At 40.4% G+C, this 27,378-nt stretch overlaps 1 protein-coding gene across 3 annotated transcripts in view; it reads left to right on the top strand.

Annotated features, from left to right (window-relative positions):
- nav3 (neuron navigator 3) overlaps positions 1-27,378 on the top strand; it is a 534,705-nt gene that overhangs the window by 245,859 nt on the left and 261,468 nt on the right. Inside the window, exon 1 of one of the 3 annotated variants that reach the window (XM_055006834.1) lies at positions 9,076-9,205. The exons of the other annotated variants lie outside the window; for them this stretch is intronic. Within the exon in view, the coding sequence (XP_054862809.1) occupies positions 9,092-9,205 (114 nt within the window). The 5' untranslated portion in view covers positions 9,076-9,091. Of the gene's footprint in view, positions 1-9,075; positions 9,206-27,378 lie in introns of those variants that run through there. 3 annotated transcript variants of the gene reach the window in all.

Here is a 27,378-nt window from a genome sequence, read left to right as displayed (position 1 = left end):
CTTTCATTTTAACAACATTTACACTACCATTCAAAAGTTTGGGGTCACTCAGATAATTTCATGTTTTCCATAAAAACTCCCACTTTTATTCATGTGCTAACATAACTGTACAAAGGTTTTCTAATCATCAATCAGCCTTTCAACACCATTAGCTAACACAATGTAGCATTAGAACACAGGAGTGATGGTTGCTGGAAATGTTCCTCTGTACCTCTATGGAGATATTCCATTAAAAATCAGCTGTTTCCAGCTAGAATAGTCATTTACCACATTAACAATGTCTACACTGGATTTGTGATTCATTTAATATTATCTTCATTGGAAAAAAAAATTGTTTTCTTTCAAAAAATAAGAACATTTTTAAGTGACCCCAAACTCTTGAACTGTAGTGTGTATATGAGGCAAACCGTGTCCTGACCTGATCCTGCAGTGTTCCATCCTCCAATGAATCCCACCTGTGCTGCTTTACTATCAGCCGGTCATGCTGGTTGGCAGTCAGAGGGCTGTTTATCACCCTGTTTCAGCCATGAATATACAGAAGGCGTGCTTGCTTGAACATGTGAAAGATGCGACCGGTTGCATTTTGCAAGAGATGACGCGGTTGATTTATTGGCCACTGACATAACTGGGAAATGAGTTCTGTTAGAGAGAGATGCTGAGTGTGTCCCTGAAAACACTGATGGCACCTAGATGGGAGAGAAACAGCTCATAACGGTGTCTAACATCGTTTATTTCTGTTTATTTCTGACATTGGTCTATCTAGCTTGCATCAAAATTCTTTTTTGTTATACATCATACCAACAGAAACAATATAAATATACTACATTACATTAGCTCTCTGAATCCAAAGCAGTTCTGGTTGTTTTTTACCAATGCTTTTACTCACTGTGGGCTAATTTTTCACTCTAGTGTAAAGTTCTATACCTCTATAGGAACAGCACAACCCTGCTACTAGTAGAGAGAACTCAAAAATGTCTTTGGTACAATATGACGAAGTTAGAAGACTATAAATCATCAAAAAGAAGAATTCAAAGTTAAATTTCTTGGATTATTTATTTCACAAATATTGAAAATGAAAACCGGAATCATCATGTCCAACATTTTTACCAAGTGTGCACAGTTGGTGCTAATACTGGGAGAGAAAAAGGTGGCTCTGCGTACTATAGATATTTTACATGTGGCTGGTTTGGTTTCCATACTTGTCCTTTCCTCAGTTCAGCCAAAAAGTTCCTACATTCCTTCCTACACAGCTGATTTCCCAAATTCTAAATTGCAAGTGCACCGAGGAACGCAGAAGTTTTTGTCATGTACAGAATCTCATGCAAATAGTTTACTTTTACCGAATTTTGAAATGACTTTTTGTGACATTTTCAAACTTAGATTCTCCCTTTTTTCTCAAAGTAACCATAGATCGCATGTGATTGTTTCAGGGACTGTCATAAAGTTGAAAAATCACCCAATTCTTTCTGTTTTTACTCTTTCTGGTCGATAAATAGTGTAATTTCGGTAATTTTGTTAAGATTTGGTGCACCTGAGCTTCATCATTCAGATAGTTCATGTATATTTTTTGGCTGATAATTGTGTAGCACAGGATAATTGTGCTTATAAATACATCTGAGCAAGTTATACAGTGTTTGGGAGTCTGAATGTTTTGGGTGTTTTTCTCTCTCCTGTGCACCTGCCTCATGAAATAGATGTTCAAACAGTTCCTTTGGTTTAAGTTTTTTAAAGATAACGTGACTTGCAAACCTTTCTTCAAGTTTTGGGTTCAGAGGGTTAACAGAGAAAACACAATTAAGGAAACAACAAGTACAGAGACCAGGCAAGAAGGAAACTAGGCATTGATGCAAAGTAACAGCTCTATACATCTCAGCACCCTGTGGGATTTCCTGACTTTGTTCTTTCTACTTTTTTTCTTAGATTCTCAGTGTAGCAGTGTGGCTGCTTCACAGTCTGACAGCTACTAATGGCAGCTGACAATTTTCTTTGGCCTCTGCCACTGCCCTCATGAGACCAAGCCTGAGAGCCTTGATGCCGTTTTTAGATTTTTTTGGAGAGATATTTGTGCTTTTTGATCCCAGTGGAAGAAACGGTGGATCGACATTTGATTTTGTCAAACCTAAATGTCTGAATCTCCAGTGTGTTTTTGACAGAATCAAATGTCAAGTTGTGGTAGTGTACAAGTAAAGGTTCTTTTGGTTTAAATTCACTTCAATTACAGCTATGCGGGGTTTGATGAAAGTCGTTTGATAGCTTTGAACGATTGACACTGAGATGCAGTTGTCTATTTCTGTAAGGATGACGAGTGTCACCATATGCAGCGATGTTGTGTCCCAGGGTGGAGGTTCGGAAAAGGCCTTTTCTGTCTTGAGAGAATTAGTTTTAATGCCACTCTCATGCCGAGACATTTACAGCCTCTTTGATTTTCTCCTGGGCCGCTTGGAGCTGGATGAAAGCAGTCGTATCCACTGGGGCATTTCAGCACAGAGTGAGTGCTAAAAACGTGGGAGGGATGTGGGAGCAGGAAGGAATGTGGAGGAGTTCCAACACTTGCTGTTCAAACAGTTGCAGCTCCGCCCTTTTCTCCCTTCCACCTCTCTCTTTGCATCTTTCTCTCTCAATTTCAATTCAATTTGCTTCGCTGGCAAGACATTAAAGTCTGATACTGCCAAAACATCAAGATAATCACGTTTGAATCTCATTCGTAGCTTGTGTGGGTGTTTGTGTCTGTCCTTACCTCTTCGTCCATCATCCTCCTCCTCACCCCCTGTTGTGGAAGAGAGTGCGGTTTAAACTGAGGCTTGACGTTTAGAAGTTCTGAACAGAGTTGTGTCTCTCTGTACTGTGGTCCCGCTTTGTGGTGACTGATAAAATGTTTTCGTTAAAGATGAAATGCGGCTTTCAGTCTGTTGTAGACTGGATTTAGCTGGAGGCTGTGCGTTTTTAAGAGCCAGAGCTTCTTTGATTTGGGAAGTGTTCACAATCGGCTATTTAGATAAGTCCAAGCACCACTTTAATTTAAGTTGTGGATCACAGAAACCTTTTTTGAGCCAGCCACTCTGTTAAGGACATCATATCACTGTGAGCAGGAAGGACATGTCCTCATTACTTCTCCTATATGAATCCTATATTTACAGGTTCCCACAACAGTTTCAGGTTGATTTAGTCACTAAAGTCTGTGTCAGAAGTGTCCTCTGAAACATCCACCATAATCCAGATGGAAAAATGGATGAAGAAAAGTTAATACATTGATCTCCATGAAGCTTTTTCTTGTTGCTCTGAGCAGTAAGTAGAGTTTTGACTTCCTTGGCTTTTGCTTGTGTCTGTCAGGTCATCTTCTGCATGATTCTTGGGTGAAAAGATTTTAGGATATACTGTGATTTACACTCAGCTTTTGTTGTTGTAAAATGATCTAGAAATGAGAAGTTTTACCTTGACTTTACTGCAGCTTTTATGTCCGTGGCTCAGGTGGTCGATCACACTGTTGGCAGTTTGGTTCCTATTCCCTCCATGTGCCAAAGTGTCTTTGGACACAACTTTGAACCCAACGCTGCTCCGGATGGCAGGCATCTCATCCCTGCCACCATCACTGTGTGATTGTGTGTGTGAATGGGTAAATGACAAACTAATTGTGGAGTGTTTTATAGAACCTAGCTAAGGTTAAACCTGCCAGCGGGTTTAACAAACTGGTTTCTTTACAGAAAAATATCAAAGTTCCACCATTCATCATAAGCAGAAACTATAAAAACAGAGAATCATCTGATTTTCAGCTTTCTAACAGTCCATGAAACTATCATGTGTAATGTGCAGTTCCACCTGCAATGATTTGGGAAAAGTTTAATCAAAATCGCTTTATTCTGTATGTTTCATCCTGAAGTTTTCCAAAAATAAAATGCTTTCACTAGATGCTTTAAAGAACAAAAACAATCCACTCCTCAGTGTAACTGGGAAGCCATGACTGACTCGACTGTGTGACAAAATTCAAAGAGTTTTCAGGTGAAATGCAGGTGGTCTTGACACATCCATCCATCCATCCATCCATCCATCCATCCATCCATCCATCCATTCATTCTCTTCCACTTATCTGGGGCCAGGTTGTGGAGGCAGCAGATGAAGCAGGTCACTCCAGACGTCCCTCCTGGGGGATCCCGAGGTGTTCCCAGGCTAGAGGAGATACATAATCCCTCCAGCGAGTTCTGGGTCTACCCTGGGGTCTCCTCCTAGGTGGTTGTGTTCGAAAAACTTCCAAAGGAAGCCTCCCTGGAGACATCCGAATCAGATGTCCAAACCACCTCAACTGGCTCTTTTTGACGTGAAGGAGCATTGGCTCTTCTTCAAGCTTCCTCCGGATGTCCAAGCTTTTCCCCTTATCTCTAAGGCTGAGCCCAGCCACCCTCATTTCCACAGCTTGTACCTGTGATTTCATTCTTTTGGTCACTACTGAGACCTCATGAGCATAGGTGAGGGTTGGCACGCAGATGGTAAATCGAGAGCTTTGCCGTGCAGCTTAGCTCGCTCTTCAACACGACGGTTTGGTACAACTACCGCATTACTGCTGACACTGCACCAATCCGCTTGCCCATCTCTCGCTCCATTTTCCCATCACTCCTGAACAAGATCCCAATATGCTTGAACTCCTTCACTTGGGGAAGTAACCCCCAGCCCCCCAACCCGGAGGGAGCAATCCACCGGTTTGCGGCAGAGAACCATGTCCTCGGACTTGGAGCTGCTGCAGGGTGTGCTGCCACCAAAGCAAGGACAGAACATGTACAATGACACAATAACACAATAACACAGAACAGATAGGAGACAACAAGAGAGACTAAGAGTGAAATGAGACACTTGATCAATAAGATTAATGCAGCATTGCTGAAAAACTGCACACCGGGGAGCAAATTGTCAGCAAGTTGTTGGAAAATACAATCAGAATGTTGAAACGCTAGAATTGATGTTCCAAGTGGTATAAAAACACCTATTTTGTAGATTCTGTAAAAATGTAAGTAGTTAAATGTCTATAGCAGCATTTTTGCCAGGAGTGGTAACACTGGGGGATAACTGGAAAAATGGGGAGCATTTCAACTTTTACTGTGTCCTTTTCGTGATTTATGGAATTATGGCTTTAATATAGTCATGGTAGTCAGGGTATGTGTTGTTTCCATAGAGGTGTAGGGCTTCATATTACAGTGAAAAATGAGCCCACAGTGAATAAAAATGTGCAAAAAAGGAGCAAAAAAAAAAATGCACAGAAAGAAGAAGAAGAAGAGTTCAGAGGGTTAAAGGGTTCTACATAAGTGCAGACCATTTGCATACAGACTGTGGTCAGTTTTACATACCGAAACTACAGACAAGCGTCGTGACTAAAAAAACTATGACAGCATTCACAAAAATCATCCATTTTTGCTCCGTGATTTGTCTCTCATGCTGCATATGTATGCTGCTTTATGGAACATGCATCGAAATTGCTGTCAGTTTTGAGAAACGGTTTAAACATATTTTCCTAGAAGGACGCACACAAAGCTAAGGCAGTAAAAGACTTTTCTCTTGAATGTAAATGTGATTTTAAGCAGGGTTAGTGCATTAAAAGGACAGCATTGTAAAATAATAGCACAGAAATCCGCATAGTATTTCAAGTTCTTTTTTTAATACTCCCATTGTTCTGGAAAGCATTATAACCAGTTAATGAAAATATCTGATTTGCTATTGTTTTTTCTCTCTCTCTCTCTCTCTCTCTCTCTTGTCCACATTCATTATTATAATATCTTCATTCACAAACCACAACTGACACTACTTTTATTTCCCTTTCTGCCGCCCACCAAAGCAGGAACACCACTTGTCGTATTTCACTCTGCCCTGGGCTGTGTTCATGTCAGAGCCATTGTTGGGTTTTGCTTCATCTGAAGTTTAATTGTATCCTTCCCACTGTAATATTGAACTCATTACAGCAACAGGGAAGTTTCATTATGAATCAAGGCATGAAAGCAGAGCGCGTTGCAGATGAGCCTGTACCCTGGCCCAGCGACATGTTTTGCTTGATTCACTGTTTGTTACTGAAAATGTCTCATAGTCAGAGATTAGACAGAGCTGATGTCTCCCCAAAGGCAGTTCCTTGTTTGGAGATAGACACACACACACTCAAACACACACACACACTCTCATAAGATTCATATACACACACTTAGTCATGAGTCAGAAGTAGGTTATGCTTGTCATTTCAGATCTCTGTATCTGCTTCGATGTATTAATTTATCCTCTTTCACGATCCTTGCTTTTGTCTAAATGACAGTTTAGGTGTTTGTTTCCGTCGCACCACAACCACACACTGCCATATGCAATGCCATGCTGAGACAGCGGATTAAGAGATGAATTAAGTCGAAGCTTTGGCCGTATCCTCACCGCTATCACAGACAACCAGCAGAGACAGGCGCCTGGCCTCCACATATGGCCACGTCTCTCCCAGCCAGGCCACGGGGCCGAGCCGGACACACACCAACACACAGCCACAGCCGCTCACACACTTTCCCCCTCCATGGAGTGTGTCTTCTAGCCAGTAATTATACCGCCCAACCCCTTGTAAAGCCCTATAGGAGATTATCCTCTTTCATAATGTACAACACTGTGACATTTGTTAGCATGTGCTGCTATTCTGATCTGGAGGACTGTCACTTCAAAAGCATGAAGCGCTGCCATGTGGGATCAGAGTGTGGTTTTCATAAAGGCGCACTCATGTGGACTTCAATAAGTGCACATATAGTTAACTCATAGCAGTTGGTTAAACATGCATTCCTTCTGCTGATATCTCCCCCTGCTTCCTATAGCAAATCTCATGTAAACCAGAACTATATTTCTTCTGCCCTCCTGCTTCTGTTTTTATGCACATGCTCTCCTTGACACGACATCTTATTCTGTACACATGTTGCTGAAAGGGCTGTAAAAATCCTGTACACTCTTTAATAACATTTACAGCCACATCTTGGATGCATCAACACGATATCACAAGAAAGAACCAAATCAAAAGGTTATAGTTTCTTACATACAGCTTATGTACAAACATTTGCCTGTTTTGCCACCTCTGTAAGGAGGCTACTGTTAGTGAACACTTAAATGAATAAAATAGTGGCAGCTAGTTCCGTCTGCTCTGCAATCTGCTCTACACAAGTATGAAAAGATGTCCCTATTGCCAGCATTGTGTGGTGAGATACAGTGCCAAGCAAAAGTTTGGACACACATTCTCATTCAATGCTTTTTATTTATTTGTATTATTTTCTACGTTGTAGATTAATACTGAAGATTAACACTTTTGCGTTTACAACATAATTCCATATGTATTCTTTTATAGTTTTGATGTCTTCAGTACAATGTACAATGTATAAAATAATGAATTAAAAACCATTGAATGAGAAGATGTGTCTAACTTTTGACTGGTCATGTACATGTGAAAAGAAAACATTTTCAGAATAGTTTTTTTTCCTTATATAAAGGCTACTAGAAAAAAAATCTATATGTTTTATCATGTCTCATGATGAATGTTGTGGGTATCCCACACTGTGAAAGAAAATCTATGAAAAAAAGAATAAAATACAATTTAAGAAAAGATTTAAGAAAAGGTAAAAATCTGGCAGCAAGGATGAAACTTGTGAAAAAGATGACTAATATTTGTCAAATTCATGATGTTAGGAGCTGATCTATTGCAGTTGCACTGTATTTTTAAAGTTTCTTTTTTTTTAAACAACTATTTGCATTTTTATATGCGTACTATTTGACAAGAACATTATCTACAGTTTTGGTCTTTTTAAAAAAATAATCAACATGCAAATTAATGCGTTTATGTGTAATTTTGCTGGATATTATATGCGATTAAAAACAGGTAAAATCTGTTTAAATATAGTGTAAAACTAATTATACAAACATTGACAAAAAATAATTCACCATTAAAAAATACAGATTTTTGATGTTGGTATTATTTACAGTTTCAGGCCTGTTTTTATTTATTAATTTAAAAAATATTTTTTTAAAGTTTACATGAATATTAATGCTTTTTTCCGCAATTTTACTACATATCTGTAATTTCCCAAAAAATGGAAAATCTGTAAAATAACTAAAGATATTATTTTTAGAAAAATTCTGTTGAAATTGTTGAAATATATATATATATGTTTAGCTCTTTTTGTGTAAGGTTGTATAGACGTAAACCAGGCAACCTACACGTTGTCCAGTCCAATTGGTAGTTTCTCCATTGCAGTCAGTGTGATTTTCCCTCCATTCTTCTGGTTGCACTTCACAATGAAAGGACTCAGAGGTCTCCTCCATTCTTTCCATCCATTTATAAATCTACTATACTCAACATCCAGTATAAATCTAAAGTATACGTCCACATGCAATCATGTAAATCCTTCCATCCAACCATAAATTGATCAGCAGTAATTCTTTGTGTACATCCATTCATCCGTCCATCTGTCCGTCCCTCATTCCATCACAGACAGATGTACGTCTCAGCCTGCAGACCAACACCAGCCGTCCATCTCTGCTGTGTGTCTGATCGGCAGAGATCACAGCGGGGTGTGTGTGTGTGTGTGTGTGTGTGTGTGTGTGTGTGTGTGTGTATGTGTGTGTGTGTGTGTGTGTGTGTGTGTGTGTGTGTGTGTGTGCGTGCGTGTAGGTGTGTGTGTGTGTGTTGGATGGGGAGTAGCATGCTAAGCTAACGTGCCTGGAGGACAGGGGGAAATGGAGAAAGTGGCAGATGGTGATGGAGTGATGGGGGGGAAGGATTGCGTGTCACTAGGGTAGTGGAAGGAGGGGGTGGGGGCTGTGTGTGCATGTATCCGTGTGTGTGCACGCATGTCGGATTAGCGTGTGTTTGTATAGTTGTTTGTCCTGTGCATTTTCTTCCAATCTGTGTGTAATGGTATGCTTGTGTGTGTGTGGGTGAGGTGGTCACACCCCTCTCACAAGTGATGCCGCCGGTGAAATGAAAACACTCCGGTTGTAGCTCCTTCTCTCCATCCACCTCCGGGCTTTATTTTAAAACTCTGTTCCCCTTCTGGAGACTTTTTTCTGGGGCACATTTGAGCGAAATCCCTGCACCCTCAGCGTCATGAAGTGGCTGGCATCGGTGCGTGCCATGCTGGCTGGAGGCAGCCGTAGTGCCCCCGTGACCCCCACTGCCAGCCCCAACTTACCCTCCAAGGCAGACCTGCATGCCAAACAGGTAAGCTGCAGAAAGGAAACCGAAAGGCAGGATGCTCGACCTGACAACCAGAGCATGTGTTATTTGTAGTACAGCTGTAGTGTTGTGTAATTGTTTGGACTAACTTTTGCTTGTGCTTGCTTGAGGCTTTCCCAATCAATTCTGTCATCTAAATACTGTTTCGATGCATCTCACAAAGCTTTCTAATCTGTCTGAGCTGGTGTTTTAGTGATTTTTTTTTTTGCTACAATCCATCTAATTACACTTGGAACAAGACTTGCGCTGTATTTTCGAAACAGTGCGCTTTTGTGTGCGTGTGCATGCAACCTGCACAAAATCACTGTCCGGGAATGCATGCAAGAAGCCGTGAATGAGAGGGGGTTTATTTTGCTTGGCTCTCCTGCTTTCCTTTGCTTACAGTGAACCTGATTCTGTGCTTCTCTGTGCTATTGTATGGAAATCGCTATACACTCCTTCCTGTGCCAAATTTTTCCACTCTGTCCAAGAACAACAAAAAATACAATCAACTACATGTTCTCAAGATCTGCTCATAAATTTGCGGATATATGTTGGAGAGGAAGTGCGCAGCGACTTCAGAGAATAGTGGGTCATGTGTGTTTGTGTGTAAAACCACAGTAGTAGTATTAATCCCTCACCCTGACCTCACGCTGGCTGATCCTACAACTATCCTATACGTCACTACCAGACGCTACCGTTTGATCCTTTCCAACACTGACAATAAAACTCAATGCTGACTATTCTATACTTTAATTTTGAAAAATCAGAGGTGGAGCAGTGGTTCACAAGGTCTTCTTTCTGCAGCATCCTCACTCAGTGGATGTGCAAGCAGCCACAGTTTGTCATGAATATTAATGAGGGAGAACTGCTCCATTCAGAAAGCACCGGAGGGCAGCAAACTCATTACACACCGATGACTGACCCCTAAACATGTCACCTGTGTGTCAGTGTGTGTGTGTGTGTGTGTGTGTGTGCTGACTGCAGGGTGGATCATGTTGCACATATCTTGCAAGTCATTCCTCCTGCACAGCCTTCCAGGTACAACTCTGTTGCCTGTTCATCTGTATTTGTGTTTTGCTCTGTAGCTCAAGGATGCCATTCATTTTTTCTGTTTCTCAGCTTATTGTGTTCCAGGTCAGATAATGTGATCTAACCTGATCTGAAGTCAAAGAAAGTGATATTTGCCTATCAGTAATGTGAAAATAAGATCCCTTTTTTTGACTAGCTGCACAGTGGCTCGGTGGTTAGCACTTTGCACCCAGAAGATCACTGGTTCACGTCCCGGACTTCCTGGGATCTTTCTGCATGGACTTTCCATGTTCTCTCTGTGCAGAAGGCCAGGAAGGCCGGGACGCAAACAGAGGATCTTATAGCTGCAAGGCCACATTGTTAACCACCAGGACACTGTGCAGCCCATAGTTCTGGAGAAATACATTTCCAATTGAAAATCCTAAAGTTCAATTTTTTTTCTTTCTCACTGCACCTTTATCTTGATTTGTATGTAAATTATCATGCTCTGCCGATAAACGGCAAAATCTAAAAGAAAACTTGATTAGCTCAAATGAATCTGCACAGTGTCTGGAATTTGGCTCAGTTTCCAAGTTTCCATCATGTATTTTTATGCACATTTTGAAGAATGACATTAGAAAAAGTTCATTAAAACATCAAAATGTGAGAAAACAAATTACACTCACTTGAGGTAGTTTTCGACTTAATCCAGAAATAATTAATGCACACAATGAGAGATGGAAACGCCCTTCCTGAATACATTCAGAAATAGAGTATCTTTGACTTACATGACAGCATGAAGCATGACATGACAGAATAATTACAGCTTTCCCAACTGAAAACAATTCCATTAGACTTGTATTGTAGATAACCAAAGTTTTGTGTGTTTCTTCTTCTTCTTCATGGTACTTTAGCTGGAAGCACATCTTCTGCCCTGCATTCCAAAACACATGCTTTTTCTACTTTCAGTGTGCATTTCAGCTGCCCTTACAAAGTGCTTGCCATTCCATGCAGTATGCATACACTGGGGCCATACTACTGCACCATAATGCTGTGCCTTAAGCCTTGATTGTCTTGCTCATATGTCCATCGTAGCTGAGCTGTTTGTGCTCTCTTAAAGCTTGTTACTGTGACATATGTGACTTATCTTCCTCTGTGCTGAGGATTGTGGGTCAGATAGACAGAAAAGTATGCTGGCTTGCATACAGCACAATGCACCAAAATGTAGTAGGACATCCATATAAAGCTAGTACAGAAGGCCAGGGGATAGCTTGTCTTATGTTTCAGAATTACAAGCTCTCAGGTTCCACAATAACCATATTTTCAATTAAGTCCAGGAAAGGATAAATAATGGTGCTAAAGCATGGCGTGGGCTGCCCACGTTTAACATGCAAGTATCAAACTTTTGAACGGTGTATATATAGTATGATAACATGGGTATTGGAATGCTTTGGCATCCTGGTATTATTCCTGACTTCTTCTACTCTACTGCATGTGCAACGTAACTTTACCGCCACCTTCTGACAGCACCATGGCAACTCTAAGGAGTTACTGGAAACAAGGTTAATTTGCATTTTTTCCTCCTTTATTTACAACATTAAAACAACATTAAAAAAAATTGCTTCAAATTTACTTGACAGTTGTATGGTCACTGTGCTAGTGGTCAAATTCACATCTCAACTGTGTTCTTTTCTTATGTGTCTCACGTTATTATCACACTGAACATGATAATAAGTCCTTGGATGATTTATTCTTTTGCTTGGTAGTGGAGGTGAGAAGAAAGAAGTCAGTGATCTCTGAATAAAGAGATGATTTATTTCTCATGAGAAAAAGAAAAAAACTGTTGTGCAGCAAGTTTTCCATTTGGGCTGACTTCTGGAGCATTCACCTTTAATTTGGTTCAAAATGCAGTGATTATCAGGTTATTTGAATCCCATGCGTCACTTACATGCAGAGATACCTACAAATGCAAGTGTTAATCCCTGTAAGGATGCTGGAAATTGCAAAGCAGCTACAGAAATAGACCACAGACTGCAAGTGTTTATGTGTTTACTGCTGTTTACATGATCACCCGCAGATCCTTATGCTTGGAACAATGAGCATTTCAAACAGAACTGAGCCACAGTTTAAATAGATGCTTGTACGATGTAGATTTTTGCAGTGGAGGAAAAATGTCACCTCATCTATAATGGCTCCAGTGCCCTTGGATGGTACAACAGCTGAAAGCAACTATCAAACTCAAATGACTTTAATCATTACGTGTTCCTTTTCATTATGGTGCGGGTTTGGCGGTCAGCTGCCCTCGCTTGTATTGAAAACGTTCAGACGATGTATTGGAGTGATTACTTCCTCATCTAGAGCTCAGACAGGATTTGGGGGCCGCAGAGTCAGAATCTGTGTGTTCCTTTCCAGACTAATAGCAGATAATGAGGGCAGCGTAATATTGACTCACCTAATATTTACAGCAGGAATGCCTCTGACCGAGGCTGGGTGATTGATGAGCGGGCTGCACCCCAATCATCCAGACTTACCAAATCACCGAGAGCCAGTGAGTCGGGTTGAAATGTTGTGTGTTTTCTCAAACAACCGCAGGCAGCAGCAGATAGAAGGAACAGAGGGAGACGAAGAGGCAGCGCCAGGTAGAAGCAGAAACACTATCGGTTCAGGTTTTAGCTGTTTTGGCTGATGCGTTTCAGGGTGGATTACATAGTGTGGCAGGGCGAATAATGTTTGGGCTCAGTTCGCATCAGTCTTTTGGATGACATTATGGTCAACCAACAAATTACATTTAGTTTTGCCCTTACAATCAAAGATATTTTTGATTTCCAGTCCCAACCACCTGAAATTGTTTAGGCATGTTAAGACAGGGTTAGACTTGATATCTTCAACACAAGGTTATAAAGTCCACTTCATTAAGTTTGCTCAGTTGCACCCCTAACTTTTGCACAGGAGATCGGTGGTTGAAATCCTGGTCAGCTGTCCAGTGAGGACCCTTAGGCAAGGTCCTCAGTACTTAGCTGGTGTTGTATCGACTCTCAGATGTACACTACTGTTCAAAAGTTTGGGGTCACTTAGAAATGGGATTATTTTTAAAAGAAAAACAGTTGTTTTTTTCGATGAAGATAAAATTAAATGAATCATAAATCCAGTCTAGACATTGTTAATGTGCTAAATGACTATTCTAGCTGGAAACAGCTGATTTTAAATGGAATATCTCCATAGAGGTACAGAGGAACATTTCCAGCAACCATCACTCCTGTGTTCTAATGCTACATTGTGTCAGCTAATGGTGTTGAAAGGCTCATTGATGATTAGAAAACCCTTGTGTAATTATGTTAGCACATGGATAAAAGTGTGAGTTTTCATGGAAAACGTGAAGTTGTCTGGGTGACCCCAAACTTTTGAAGGGTAGTGTATGATAATAAATGTAAAAGGAAAAGTGAAGATCAAACTGTGTGAGTAAAAACCATATTATAGAAAGTGCAGGACTTTAGTTGGCTCAAAGAGAGGAATGTGATTTCTGGGGGTTCTTTGTAATTTCAATGAAAGCCACATAAAACAGATGGAAACAAATGAAAACCACCCACCAGGGAAAAGGGCAAAGCTATCTCGCAGTTAAAAATTAAGCCCAACTGAAACACTCAACTCGTATAAAGGGAGTGAGAGAAAAGAGGCAGGTTTTGGCTGAAGAGAGGAAACATCGGTTCGACCTTGAGTCGCCCCTTTGATTTCTTTATCAAGTCACTGGCAGATAAGAAGGGAAGTGTTCCCAACAGCTGTGTGCTGGTGTGAGAAGGAGGCTTTTGTTTTATCAGTGGATAAAGGTACCATGAATCACTTAGAGCTATCAGCGATTTCCGCTTTTAGACCTACATTTGCTTAATCCCCTCCTCAGGATCCTTCCTAAACCTCACAGATCAATAAGTAACACCTCACTGAGGGTTTGCAGTGTTGACTTCCTCTTTTCAGAGATTAATCACTTATCAGATCATCAGGGTGTTACTCTGACATCATAGATTAAATTTTGGCTTTGTTGTTTCAGCAGGTGGTACTCACTGACTACACTGCGTTAATGTCTAATTCCTCTTCTGTCTATTTCTAGTAATTGCAAAAACTCTCAAACTGTGTACTAGATTTTGCTCTGAGTTTACAACGGTACATTTTAATAGCTGTCTGTTGGCTAAATCAGTAATGCTGATTGTGGCAAAGCTCCATTTTTAATCCATGCTGATGATGTGACTCTAGGAATGGTACCATCAGTAGATCATTCAGTCCATCCCTTTTGGTCCACACTTTAATATCCCCACAACTATCAAAAGACTGCCATGGAATTTTGTGCAATATCCCAACATCTATTCTATGTGTTGGCACACATTTGGTGCATGTATTGTAATAATTTGATGATTCTCAAGCCCTCCATCTAGATCCATCAACTCAAAATGTTCACATTTCCAAAAATCATTTTCTTTTCTTTCCTTTTTTGCAACATCTTAAAAGTTTGCTTCAAATTTATTTGACAGTCATGTATGAATACACCTCCAGAGTCACTGGCCAGACTGTAGTCCATAGATTTTATTTTATTTTAACGTTTTTTTTTAGACTAATCATGATGGGTGCCCTCTATCCTGACCCTCCTCACAGCCAGGGTTGGACACTGTCTCGGATTGTTGACCTGATGTTGTATTCAGAAATGGAGATCAATTCAGTGATGCTGTGCGTTTTTTGCTCCTGTCTCATTTTTACTCAGTGTCAGCCCTTTTTTCCACCACAGAATAACATTCTGCACCTCTATGGAAACAGCACAACCATGGCTGGAAGTAGGGAGAACTCAGAAATGTCTTTGTGGCAGTATAACACAAGCATAATGCAGTCAAACAGAAAAACATACAAAACTTGAATTTCTCAGATTGTTTTAAATTAAAAAAAAATCTTGAATCACCATGTACAACATGTCCCCAAGTGGCACCAAATGGTACTTGTCTTATGTCTGCTCTGTGTGAACACAGCCTGCAGTTCAATTCAGTACGTATCAAAAATCTCCAGATTTTTGTCATTATGTTTGCAGGAAAATCTCTAGGTTACAACAAAGAGTGGATTTAATTTTCACAGAAACTGGTTAGAGCACATGGTTTGTTTTGGGGGGATAAAAACCTACAGACCATTTTAACAAAATATCACCATTTTATGCTAAAATTTAGTAGTTTATTTTACAGATACTAGATCTACTGTATTTACAGTTTACAGGCTCTGATAATTGGTGTCATCTTGGCGATTTTGCTGAGACAGCATTCATCAATCCATTACTGCTGCTTAATCCTCAATAGAGTCATGGGGGGCTGGAGTCTATCCCAGCTGACTTAGGGTGAAGGCAGGGGACACCTTTACAGGTCACCAGTCTATCACAGGGCTACACATAGAGACAAACAATCACACTCACATTCACACCTACAGACAACTAAGAATCACCAGTTAACCTCAGCATGTTTTTTGACTGTGAGAGGAAGCTGGAGAAAACCCACACATGCACAGGGAGAACATGCAAACTCCATGCAGAAAGATCCCAGGAAGGCCGGGACGTGAACCAGGCGTCTTCCAGCTGCAAGGTGACGGTGTTAACCACCTCACCACTGTGCAGCCTGCAAGACAGTGTGCCGACCAAAAAAAAAAAAAGGCGAGAGCCATTGTAGCCACATGTGCTCTTAGACAAACAGCAGGAGAAAGAAAAGGAAATGAAAGCACATGTGAAGGTCACTCACTTATGATGGATATGTGTAGCCAACCAGCAGATGGATGATGTGTCTGCATCAGTGCTGAGAAACATCTTGTCACTCTTCCAGTAATTGCTCCAATCACCCTGAACAAATCTTTTCACTCTCTCTGCTCAGACAGTCCAGGGACGTACAACCTCTATCACTCCTGCACTCACTTTGTCTTTCTTACTTCCTGTCTTTTTCACTTCATTAAGTGTAGCTTCTCCTGCCCCATCTCTCCATCTTCTGTCTGTCTTCCCTTCCTCTCATTTTCTTTACTTCTTTAAGCAGCTCCTTCAGCAGCAGACTGAGACATCCACCCTGCAAGAAAGAGCGCTATCGCAGGTCCTTCATTCCATCTGCTATAAGACTTTACAACATCAGCATCACTGGCTGATGTTAACATAAACTGGACTATATCATTACCACCCCAAACCATAAAATTTGCACTGACATTCTTGCACTGCACATCTCTGCACTTTTAAACTTTATTTTTATTTTTTCTGTTAAAAAATGTTGCCACCCTTGTATATATTGTAAATAAAGCTGCTGTAACAATGTAAATTTCCCCTGGAGTGGGGAGAAATAAAGAACTTTATCTTTATCTATCTTTATCTTTATCTTAAATCTCCCAGTAATATAATAGTAAATGTATAAAAGGATCTTATTATGTTAAGCCTGAATAGTGTGACATTAAGATTCATAGTTGCGAGGCGAGTTTATCTGGCCTTATCCTACACTTCCTGACTCACTCTTTCTTTTTCTATATCTGCTTAATGTGACTCATGGTCTCACCCACTCATCGGCTTCCTCAAGTGCTACAATAATAACAGCTCATTGACCGTCGCTCTCTCTGTCTGAGCCTGTTTTTCTCACCTCTCCATCAAGTGTTACACCGATAAACCTCCACTGACTCTTGCAGTCTCTCTGTTGGGCTGAAGTGACGGCGCCGGCACTGCAAAGCCCCACTGACTCGTCCATTAGCTTCCTTCCTTCATTTCTGTCATCGCTTTCTTTTAATTTCGCCTTCTTTCTTTGTGAGCAACACTAAAAAGCCACACACTTACTGACGAAAACAAAGGCAGACACACGATGCATATACACATTCTCCTTTCACTCCACTTTATACCTGCAGATACTGTGCAAGAACCCTCAAGTGTAGAAGCATATTGATGCAAAGAAATCACTAAACCTGCACTAATTCATATTTTATATAAAAGGAGTCTGCGGTTCCCATCAGCTCGCTGGTTTTGTTTTCAACTTCACAGCTTTTGTTCACTCTCGCCGCCTTTAACAGTCTTGTTTCCAGCTGCCTGCTGCAGCTGGTATCAGAGAAGAAGCAGGGAGACACCTACTGTACTCTGCTTGTTCAGGAAATAATACTCTGCGTTCACATCTGCTCTTGACACAGTAGAGTTTTTCTGTTTCCTCTGGGTTGTAAGACTTTCCAGTAGCATTAATGGCCAAGTTATTGTCCGTCAGCTTCTGTTAAGGACCCCCTCTGGTGAAAAGCAAGTTTTTCACCTTGCTAATATATCAGAATAGGTGTTTTTCATGTGCCGGAAAATATATCATGAGTAAAATAAGCAGTTAACATCATGGCTGAGCATTGAAGCTGCAGTGCATCAATGACGCTCAGATTTAGGCTTTTAAAGTTTTAAAGTTTCACATGTAACAAACTTAATCCTGTCAGCTTGCAGGGTGCAGCTTTCTACATCAGCGTCTTTCCTTCTTCACAGTTTTTGAGCAGAGCTGTAGGTGAGCTGGTGTGCTGAGCTGCAGCGACTTCATAGATCCACGCATTCTAAAAGCAGCGACAGTGTAGAGTTACATCAAAATGATCTTTAAAATAGGGAGGGAATATTTTTATGGGAAAAAAATCTAAATATGTAAAACTGATGTACAGAAGTGAGTCTTCGGGAGTTAAATCAACAACCAGAGAGATTTTAAATTCAGTAGGAGGTCAGAAGTATGACTATATATTCTCAGTCTTGTCTCTTAGATGTGTTGTTTGCCATATCAAATTTAAAATATGAACTCCCAACATGTGCTGAATGCAAGTGGTAAAATATATCAAGCATGCAGGTTTAAAAGGTGGAATGTGTTGAACAATCAGACATGGCTGTAAATTTTTAGTTTTGATTTTGAAAGAACTCTGCAGTTTTGTGTGTTTTTCATTCCACTGGGGGGTAATATTGTCTGTTTCATTTCAACATCACATTTATCCAAAGGAAACGTCTCATTGTGTTTGATGTGAAAGTGAGAGGAATTCTTGGAATTTGAGGTTTTCTTTGGTAAAGAACTCGGTTCTTGTGACTGCAGTGTTGCTCCGTCTCCATCGCTTGTTCTTGGCAAAATAGACATTGTCTGTTTTCTCTGGCCAACTTGTGGTCCGTCAGTTTCCTTTAGGGTAATGTGCCCATAAAGTTTGACATTTGGTATTGTCCGTTCAGTGCTGAGTAACAATAAAGTTGAGTTTTTCTGTAGTGGATGTTTAAGATTCTCTATTTGTCTTTCTTCTTTACAACAATACTTTTGAGGGAACAGCACATCACACTTGAAGTCTCTCCTAATGATGATACAGAGACACAGTGAAGGATATAGAGAGCAAAATATTGGAGAAAAGGAGCAAGAGGGAGAAAAAATATTACGCAATGTGGTATTTTTGGGATTGTGGGGGAAAGAAATCACCTTACTTGAGTGTTAATACGTTGCTGGAAGCCTGTTAGAGAACCGTGTGTGTGCAGCATCTCCCTCTCTTAGTTGTAGTAGTCTTAGTGTGTGTGTGTGTGTGTGTGTGTGTGTATGTCAGAGGGAACAGCTGAAAACTTTATGCAGCTCCTCACATCACTCTCTCGCTGCTGAATCATATCTCTGCTCTCCATATTCTCCTCCTGCGCTGCATTAATTTGCTCCTTGCTATGACAAACCCTCTACCTCTGCCTTAACTCGCTTTTTTCCCACTCTGGTCTTCAGAAGCCAAAGTGAGACATTTTCACTCGTCTTTGCCTGCTGCTTTGAAATTTCCTCATGATTTAGTGGTGTTATTTATTCAAACTAGCTCCGGTATTAAAGGGTAACTCTTTTTCATTACAGCCAAGGTCTAATTTTCATAGTTTGAGCCATTATCCGTGTTAGTAATAATTACACTGCACTTATCTAGTTAACTGCTGAGACCTGGGTATGCAATAATGTTGCTGAAAAGAAGCCTAAAGCACTGTGTTCCCAAATTACAACTATTACTTTTGTGGGTACAATATTATGAAAAAAAAGCCTAAACGATTGAGTGTAATGCGACATACTTTTACTTACTTTTGCTGCACACACACCTGAACAGCCATGTCTCCCAAAAATCATGTTCTTATACCACTAAGCTGTGTTCTCACTTATGTTTTATGGTAGTTTCTCCTGGATTTCTCTGTTTTTCCGTATCACAAATACATTTCTAATCAACATACACTACTGTTCAAAAGTTTGGGGTCACTTAGAAACGTCATTATTTTTGAAAGAAAAACATTTTTTTCAATGAAGATAGCATTAAATGAATGATAAATCCTGTGTAGACATTGTTAATGTGGTAAATGACTATTGTAGCTGGAAACAGCTGATTTTTAATGGAATATCTCCATAGGGGTACAGAGGAACATTTCCAGCAACCATCACTCCTGTGTTCTAATGCTACATTGTGTTAGCTAATGGTGTTGAAAGGCTCATTGATGATTAGAAAACCCTTGTGCAGGTATGTTAGCACATGAATAAAAGTGTGAGTTTTCATGGAAAACATGAAATTGTCTGGGTGACCCCAAACTTTTGAACAGTAGTGTATCTTCACAATTTCTTTTCTTGCTTTCCAGGCATTCAATTGTATATTAGATGGGGTGGGACTCGTCACCATGGTAGCCAAGAAAATGAAGAAGAAGCTTCAAACATCTTGTGAAAGGGTTGTATATTAACCAAAAATATGATATTTTCTCAAAACTAACCAAGTGGCTTTGGTGCCTAACATTAACCAAACGGAAAAAATCTCAGAGTAATGATCCCACATGGGACCATTATGTGAATCACAGTCTCCTAAGTGAAAGTGTGGAGAATCTTTGCATATATATGTTGTTAAAGGGTCATATTTGGACCCAAACCATGATATCTTACTCAGCCTAACCAGTTTTGGTGTTTAAGCAAAACTTCTAACATGTAGGTATTTTTATCAAAGCGTCAACCAGAGTGTAACATTCTCAACAAGTGACAACACAACTTAAGTCTAAGAATAATTGTCCCACATGGGATACGAACCCCAACCTTGTTGCTCACTTATGCTTCCGACAAAAGGACTGCATTGGGACTGGGTTTTCACAAGTCCTGCTGGATCCACCACAAAGCTTGCAGGAGCAGGCAACCAAAAAAAAAAAACTGCAGCATGGCTTGGGGTTTAACACAACCATAAGAATGGAGACAACAAATGAAGTTGCAAAGAAGAGCTAAGCAAAGCAAGGCATGTCTGATGTGGGTACATTTTCCAGTTATTGACAAAGGTTGAAAATAACTAAATTTGTTATGACAAATGTTTAAAGTTTTGATATACTACTACAATATGCACAAATCTGGTTAAGGGTGACACATGCTCAAAGTTACTCTTTCAAAGTTAAAGCACATATTTAACAAGATACTATCCAGAAATCACGTCTACTGAGAAGTACCAGTTCAACTCTTTCTTCTTTCAACAAAGCCAAATTTAATCTGTGGAGGCAAAAAAACATACAGTTAATGAGATTTCCTGTGTGTCCAGACTTTAGGGACACTCTGCATTGTGTTGGGGGTTTGAGTGGAAATGCAAATTTCAGGAGTAGGCGGTAATGGTCACAAATTCAGCAGAAGTGTGATTAAGAAAACAGTTCCACTTCTAATTACATGGACTTTATGACTCTTTCAGACTGTAAGTCTTTCATACAACATCACAGTCTTTTACCTTCTGGAGAGAGAATACGTTTCTTTCAAATCGGCTTGCAGTTTAGTGCTTTTTGGGAGACATGGTTGACCTGAAAACTGTGCCACCACTCTACATCAGCAGGGACTTTCAGGTAATATGATTCACCATCATTTCATTGTTTGTCTTGACCATTGTGTACAAAACAATACAAATACAGCGTTTGTTTAGTCGAATTTCACCAAGAATGTGTGCCTGCACTTTGAGTAACACAGCTCCATGACTTTGTGTTGCATTGTGGCAAAAGTTGAGCCATATTTTTTGCCAGACCACCCTGTGCTACTTTGCCACATCCTGCTCCTCCAGTGGAAGTCTGACGACGGAGTGGTCCCAGGCACATGAATCTGGAAAGTCTGTCTTTCATGTAGCGTGTTGTTTGTCTGAGCATGTCACTCCCCACTCAGGTCAGAGGTCGGGAACCGGATGCCAAATATCGTCGCTGCACGTATTCTGCATTCACATTTAATCTATTCAGCATGAGTTGGCTCGTGGAACGGATGGGAATGGTTGACAAAAGCACAAAAATAAGATCCACGCTGTAATAAATCTGAAATCTCCTTTAATTTGGGTGGTATCTAATTATTGCAAGCCGCTCTGAGGAAGCCTGTCAGATAAACACTTAAAATGCAAAAATGTACATTTAAGAAGGAAGGCAGCCAAAAGAGGAGGGAAAAAAAAGGGCAAACAGAGACACATCCGTCATTGCGGGGCTGAAACGCAGGACTTTCTCATGCTGAGTTATTCAGCCAGAGTGGACATTATTTGAGCTGGCACACACAGGTTTGGCTGGGATAAACAGCCAAACACAGAGCGGTGTCCAAGCACCATAATCAGAATCATATACAAGTTGGCCAACCTGTTATTATAAGATACTCAGAGCTGAGTGTCCCGGATGAAGCCAGAGAACAAGAAAAATCACTTAAAGCTTTGTCTCCTGCTCTGACAGATTCGCTGAAGAGCAGAAGTGGATTGTCTGTCATTTAAAAGCATTTGTAAGTGTATTTTTGTTCATGTTAAGCTGAAACCCTACTCGTAACCTTTGACCTTAAGAACTGGAACAGAGCTTTGGGAAGACGGATGAGTTGTGGTGGTGCTTTGAAATGTCCATTTCAATTGTTTTTAACTTTTTAACTGATCCGTCAAAACTGGCCTCATGTTTATCCCCCCCTGTGGGACTGACAGAATCAATTCACCACTTCAGAGTTGAATTTCTAAATTATTTCCGTCATTGAATTCTTGTGACCAGACTGATCATTTTCCTGTCAAAGAACATATTCCAATCTCTGAGCACAACACACACTGACAGCATGCTCACATCCACACACACACACACACACACACTCTCTCCTCATGCATACAGTAATGACTTTTATGGCTGAGTGATTTATGCATTTAAAATGTGGCCACATTGTCCTTTAACTGTCCACAGTGAGATAACAGAAAGCACATCAGTCTCCTGACAGACGGAGGAATGCATCTCCACTCTGCACCGCTGCAGAAAGGTCATTCTCCTCATCCCCTCCCAGTCAAATGTAATTACTTTGCTTAGAGAGCAGGAAAAAAAAACATAGTTTTGTTTGTTTGTGATAGAAATGTAAACGGCTGGTGCAGCAAGGCATCAAAATTAGTCCTTAATTTGTTTTTGGTTCATTACCATCCACACACACACACAATCACCTCAAACTTCCAACTAAAATCGAAATACGTTGTGTAGCCAGTGAACCACAATATTGGTTATAATCACTGTTGGGCCTGCTGTAGGATGAATGACATATATGATGTCTTTTTCTCTTCATGAGAATAGCTGCCATGTTAATGAATTCTGTACTAATACAAAAGCATCCAGTTGTGACTAATCCATTTCCTCCCCCCTCACTCATCACTTGTAGAGTCTGTTACAGCTGCCCCCATCTGGTCCCAGGAAGGAAAAATCAACACGTACAGCTGGGATATTGTGTTTTTATTGCAATTTTGTCACTAACATATAACTCTGATAAGGCACTGCCAACCATAACTTCAGTTTTTAGACAATAGACTGATACAGTCTAGGTGGGCAATAAGTTGGTTTGTACCCCAAAACCCACTGGTTGGTCTAACAGATATATTGTCTCTTAAACAGAATCCCACAAATTGCAGCCCAAAATTGTGGGGGGAAAAAAAAGAATTTATGTAATTTCTCAATGAAAGGTTTAACAACGTGCCACTATCTCACAATGATACAGAAATCTTGTTGTTGCTGCAATGATGAAACCACTAGTGACAGTTTATGTTGTTCATGTTTATGATGCTCAAGTCCACTTTCATGGCAACATGAAAATGCACTATATGGTTGGGTGGCCCCTAAAGTAAAATCTGGAAAAAAAAAAAAAAAAAAAAACAGAAGTCAGCAACCATGAACTCGTCTACTTTGATGAATTCACTTGGGACAGTTGAACAGGAGTGAGCCAAAGTCTTTGAGTGCATGACAGGGGACAGTGGAACAGGGATTTGGGCTGGTTTTAATGAGGACTAGTGTCCAGTGCTCGTCTGAATGTGATTCAAGAAGTTTCCAATGTGTCAGGAAAATTCACTGAGAAATAGTGGGCATCTTGTCTCTTCTGGCTTCATGGACAGCGGACATTCAGAAATAATACACCACCATTCAAAAGTTTGGGGTCACCTGGACAATTTCATGTTTTCCATGAAAACTCACACTTTTATTCATGTGGTAACATAACTGCACAAGGGTTTTCTAATCATCAATGAGCCTTTCAACACCATTAGCTAACACAATGTAGCATTAGAACACAGGAGTGATGGTTGCTGGAAATGTTCCTCTGTACCCCTATGGAGATATTCCATTAGAAATCAGCTGTTTCCAGCTACAATAGTCATTTACCACATTAACAATGTCTCGACTCCTTCTGATGAATTTAATGTTATCTGTATTGAAAAAAAATGTTTTTTTTTTTCAAAAATAAGGACATTTCTAAGTGACCCCAAACTTTTGAACGGCAGTGTAACTGAAGACGGACACACAGAGATACCACAACACCACGCACACAAACTTTTTCCCTATCATCTGAAAGTGCATTTGCTTTCTCATTCATTGTTTTATATTGAGTTTTCCTTGCTCTTTCACTTTTCCTCCTCTTCCTCTTGGCTCACACAGAAAGGAAGAGAAAAGAAGTGAAGGAAGAAAGGCAGTAGTGAAGAACAAAAACCACACAGCCCAGGGAGCAGGAGGACAGCGTATGCAGACAGAGACTTAAAAAAAAGAGGCTTACGGCAGCATTACTTTGATGTGCAGACTTCATTGCTGCTCCCAGAGGACAGCCCCTGGCTTTGAGCCCCAGAGCAGCAGCTCTCGCTGTTCTGCGACACCTCGGCAGGCCACTGAGAGCCGCTAACATGGACCCAGGAGAGTTGCGTTTTTCCATGCAGCCTGCATTTTGTGCTCAGAGCGCAGCAGCGCTGACAGTTATTTCAACTCTGCTGAGCTTGTGCCTCACTCGTAACTTGTGAGAGTCCCAGATGGTGTAGATTTTCAGCTGCTGTGTGAGAATTTCTGCTTTAGCCCCCATAGTCACATTCAGAAATGCTGGATGGAGCATTTTTCAATATCACTGCCACATTAATTACTTTTGTTTAGTTTCCTTAAACACGCGAGACCATTGTAGAAATGATTAATGGCCTTTGATGTTGTTTAATGCGCTTAAAGAGCCACTTGCAAGTTAGTGACACAAGTGAATTAACGTTTAAGAGAATGAACCAGAAACTACATTTTTTTAGGCACTGCAGTGTATACTACCGTTCAAAAGTTTGGTGTAGCTTCGAAATACACTTACTTTTGAAATATAATCAGTTTTTTCAATGAAGATAACATTGAATGAATCGGAAATACAGTCTAGACATTGTTAATGTGGTAAATGACTATTCTAGCTGGTTAGTCCACCAAGGAATGATGGAGTTATGTGATGATCGGTGTACATTTGTCTGTCCATCAGTTTGTCTGTCTGTCTGTTAACAACATTACTCAGAAACGGACAAACGGATTTGGCTGAAATTTTCAGGGAAAGTCAGAAATGGCACAAGGACCAGGTGATTAGATTTTGGTAGTGATGCGGCTTATAGTCTGGATCCATAGATTTGTTATGGATTTATATATCATTGGGAGATAGCATCATGACGTCACTGTAACTATGACAACAAGTGAACACTATGTCAGCTGCCTGCTGGTGATCACTTGGTTGTGATCCTATTACAAATCCACTGCTGTGCACTTATTAGAACTTATCCATCAGAAATGACACAAGGAACAATTGATTAAATTGTGGGGGTGTTTTTGAGTCCCATCAATTCCCACCATCCACTACATATTTACATCACATGATTCGGTATCCCTACATAATGTACACATGCATAACACACACCTGTGCTCAGTGCAAAGTCAGTTTGTTTGTAGGTACATCTATTTTAAATGGACACATTCTATGTTGCCGTGATTTCTGTCATGAATTTTTTCAAGATTTCAGTCATCAGAAATGATACATTGACTGAGCAGCCTTGGCGGAGTACTGTGCTCTGAGCGCTTTTCTAGTTGTGCAAACCTTTGTGCAGTTATGTTAGCGCATGAACGAAAGTGTGTTTTCATGGAAAAGTTGAAATTGCCTGGGTGACCCCAATTTTTTTAACAATAGTGTATTTAGTGTTGTTTTTGTGACTGGGATTCATATCCAAGTCAAAACAAGGAGAGCTGCCCAGATAGTTCCAATTTGACAGGAAGAAATATGGATACTAACAGAAGTTTTAACACTGAATAGAACTCTGTCGTATCTCTTCAAACAAAATCCTCCTGTCTAAAATGAGTGCCTCATACAACTAAGTTTCCATCTGCACTTATCGCAAGCACTGAGAAAAGCAGTCTGTAGTTGGGATAGTGCAGACTGGATGTCCTGACAGGTTGGAGTTTGTGCACAACAATTCGTCATGATGAAAAACTGTGAAATGGGAGGTAATTACCAAAAATGACCAACTTTATAAATCACTGCCACTCAGACTCACCACCACCAACCACTACAGAGCGCTGAGACGACTTTCTTCTGTGATGTAATCTGACACACTGAGAGGAAAAAAACTTACTTTTCTATCTGAATTTCTGCTTTTATGTCTAATAAAACATCTAAAACATTTGAACAATCATTTTCAAGAAGCATTAAACCTAAATTTAGTCAAAAATTCAACTTTCAAGTAGTTTGTCAAACTTCAAAATACATTCTTAATGCAATAAAACACAATCCAACTCTTTTAAAATGCATTAAAAGTGTTGAAATGATTAATTCATAAGCAACTGATGACAATTTGGAGGAATAATGAATCTTTTAAGTCTTGTCTTTAAGTAGAAATGCCAAGTGTTTCACAGAAACAGGCTCTTAGAATTGGTTGCTTTTCTTGGTTTTGCGTTATAGTAAACGGAATATTTTGGGATATTTTATGGGCATTTTTTCACAGTTTTGCAATGTCTTTAAGACCAAGCAATCAATTAGGAAAATAAGAAGCTCTAGTTGATGTCAACAGTTGCAACACATTTTCCCAAATGTGAGGAGTTTCCTCTTTTCTCTGAACTCTTCTCCTCTTTACTTTCTGTCAGAATATTTTGGGGTTTCAGACGACTGGCCCAGCAGAGTTTGAAGTCACTCGGGGCTCTGAGAACTGGCAGCTCTGACTTGGATTTAGCCACATTGTTATCATACATTTCATCACAATAAATTTCACCCCCTTGGTATTACTGCAGTGACGAGAAAGATGGAAGACTGCGAGAAAGGAAGCCGATTTCACTCTTATTTATCACCTAAGACATGCTGCCAGGCTCAGGCTGCTTAGGTAAATAAAATTAGTGGAAATGTAATCCCTGTACTTTCAGAATTGTTCGACTGGACAGATGAAACGGGAGGAATGGAAGGGAGAGACAGCTATGGAATAAATAGGTCATGGCAGGACACGCCGAGGATTCCTTGATTCTGCGGACGTACTCGGTGACCTTCACTCGTCCCGGCGCTGTTTCACCACAGCCATTTGTCCATACGTCAGCCTTTAAGAGCTGCCTATTACCATAATGAGTAGGTGTGCTCCAGAGCCATTTTTGCAAGTATTCGGCAGCCTATCACATGATGCTCCGGGCCAATAGCAACCGTTGTTCTTATCCACATGCCCCCACCTCCAGCCTCGTCGGGGCTATTAGGCCCATTTTACAGTGGCTGTGCACGGCGGCTCCAGTGGGTATTAGCCATGAGGAGAGAGATGATTTCCCACCATCGCTCAGCCAAACCTGGCCTCTTTCACCGCCTGACCTCACGCTCAAGTGGGCGTGCAGAGAATATGTCTTGGAGCAGGAAGAAAAGACAACAGCGTGAAAAAGCCCCAGGAGGGGGAATAAATATCCTCATGTACATTTAATT

Source organism: Amphiprion ocellaris, chromosome 21, assembly GCF_022539595.1.
Source record: "Amphiprion ocellaris isolate individual 3 ecotype Okinawa chromosome 21, ASM2253959v1, whole genome shotgun sequence".
Taxonomy (NCBI): domain Eukaryota; kingdom Metazoa; phylum Chordata; class Actinopteri; family Pomacentridae; genus Amphiprion; species Amphiprion ocellaris.
The sequence above is the reverse complement of the archived record's forward strand: the minus strand, read 5'-3'. Positions and strand labels throughout refer to the sequence as shown.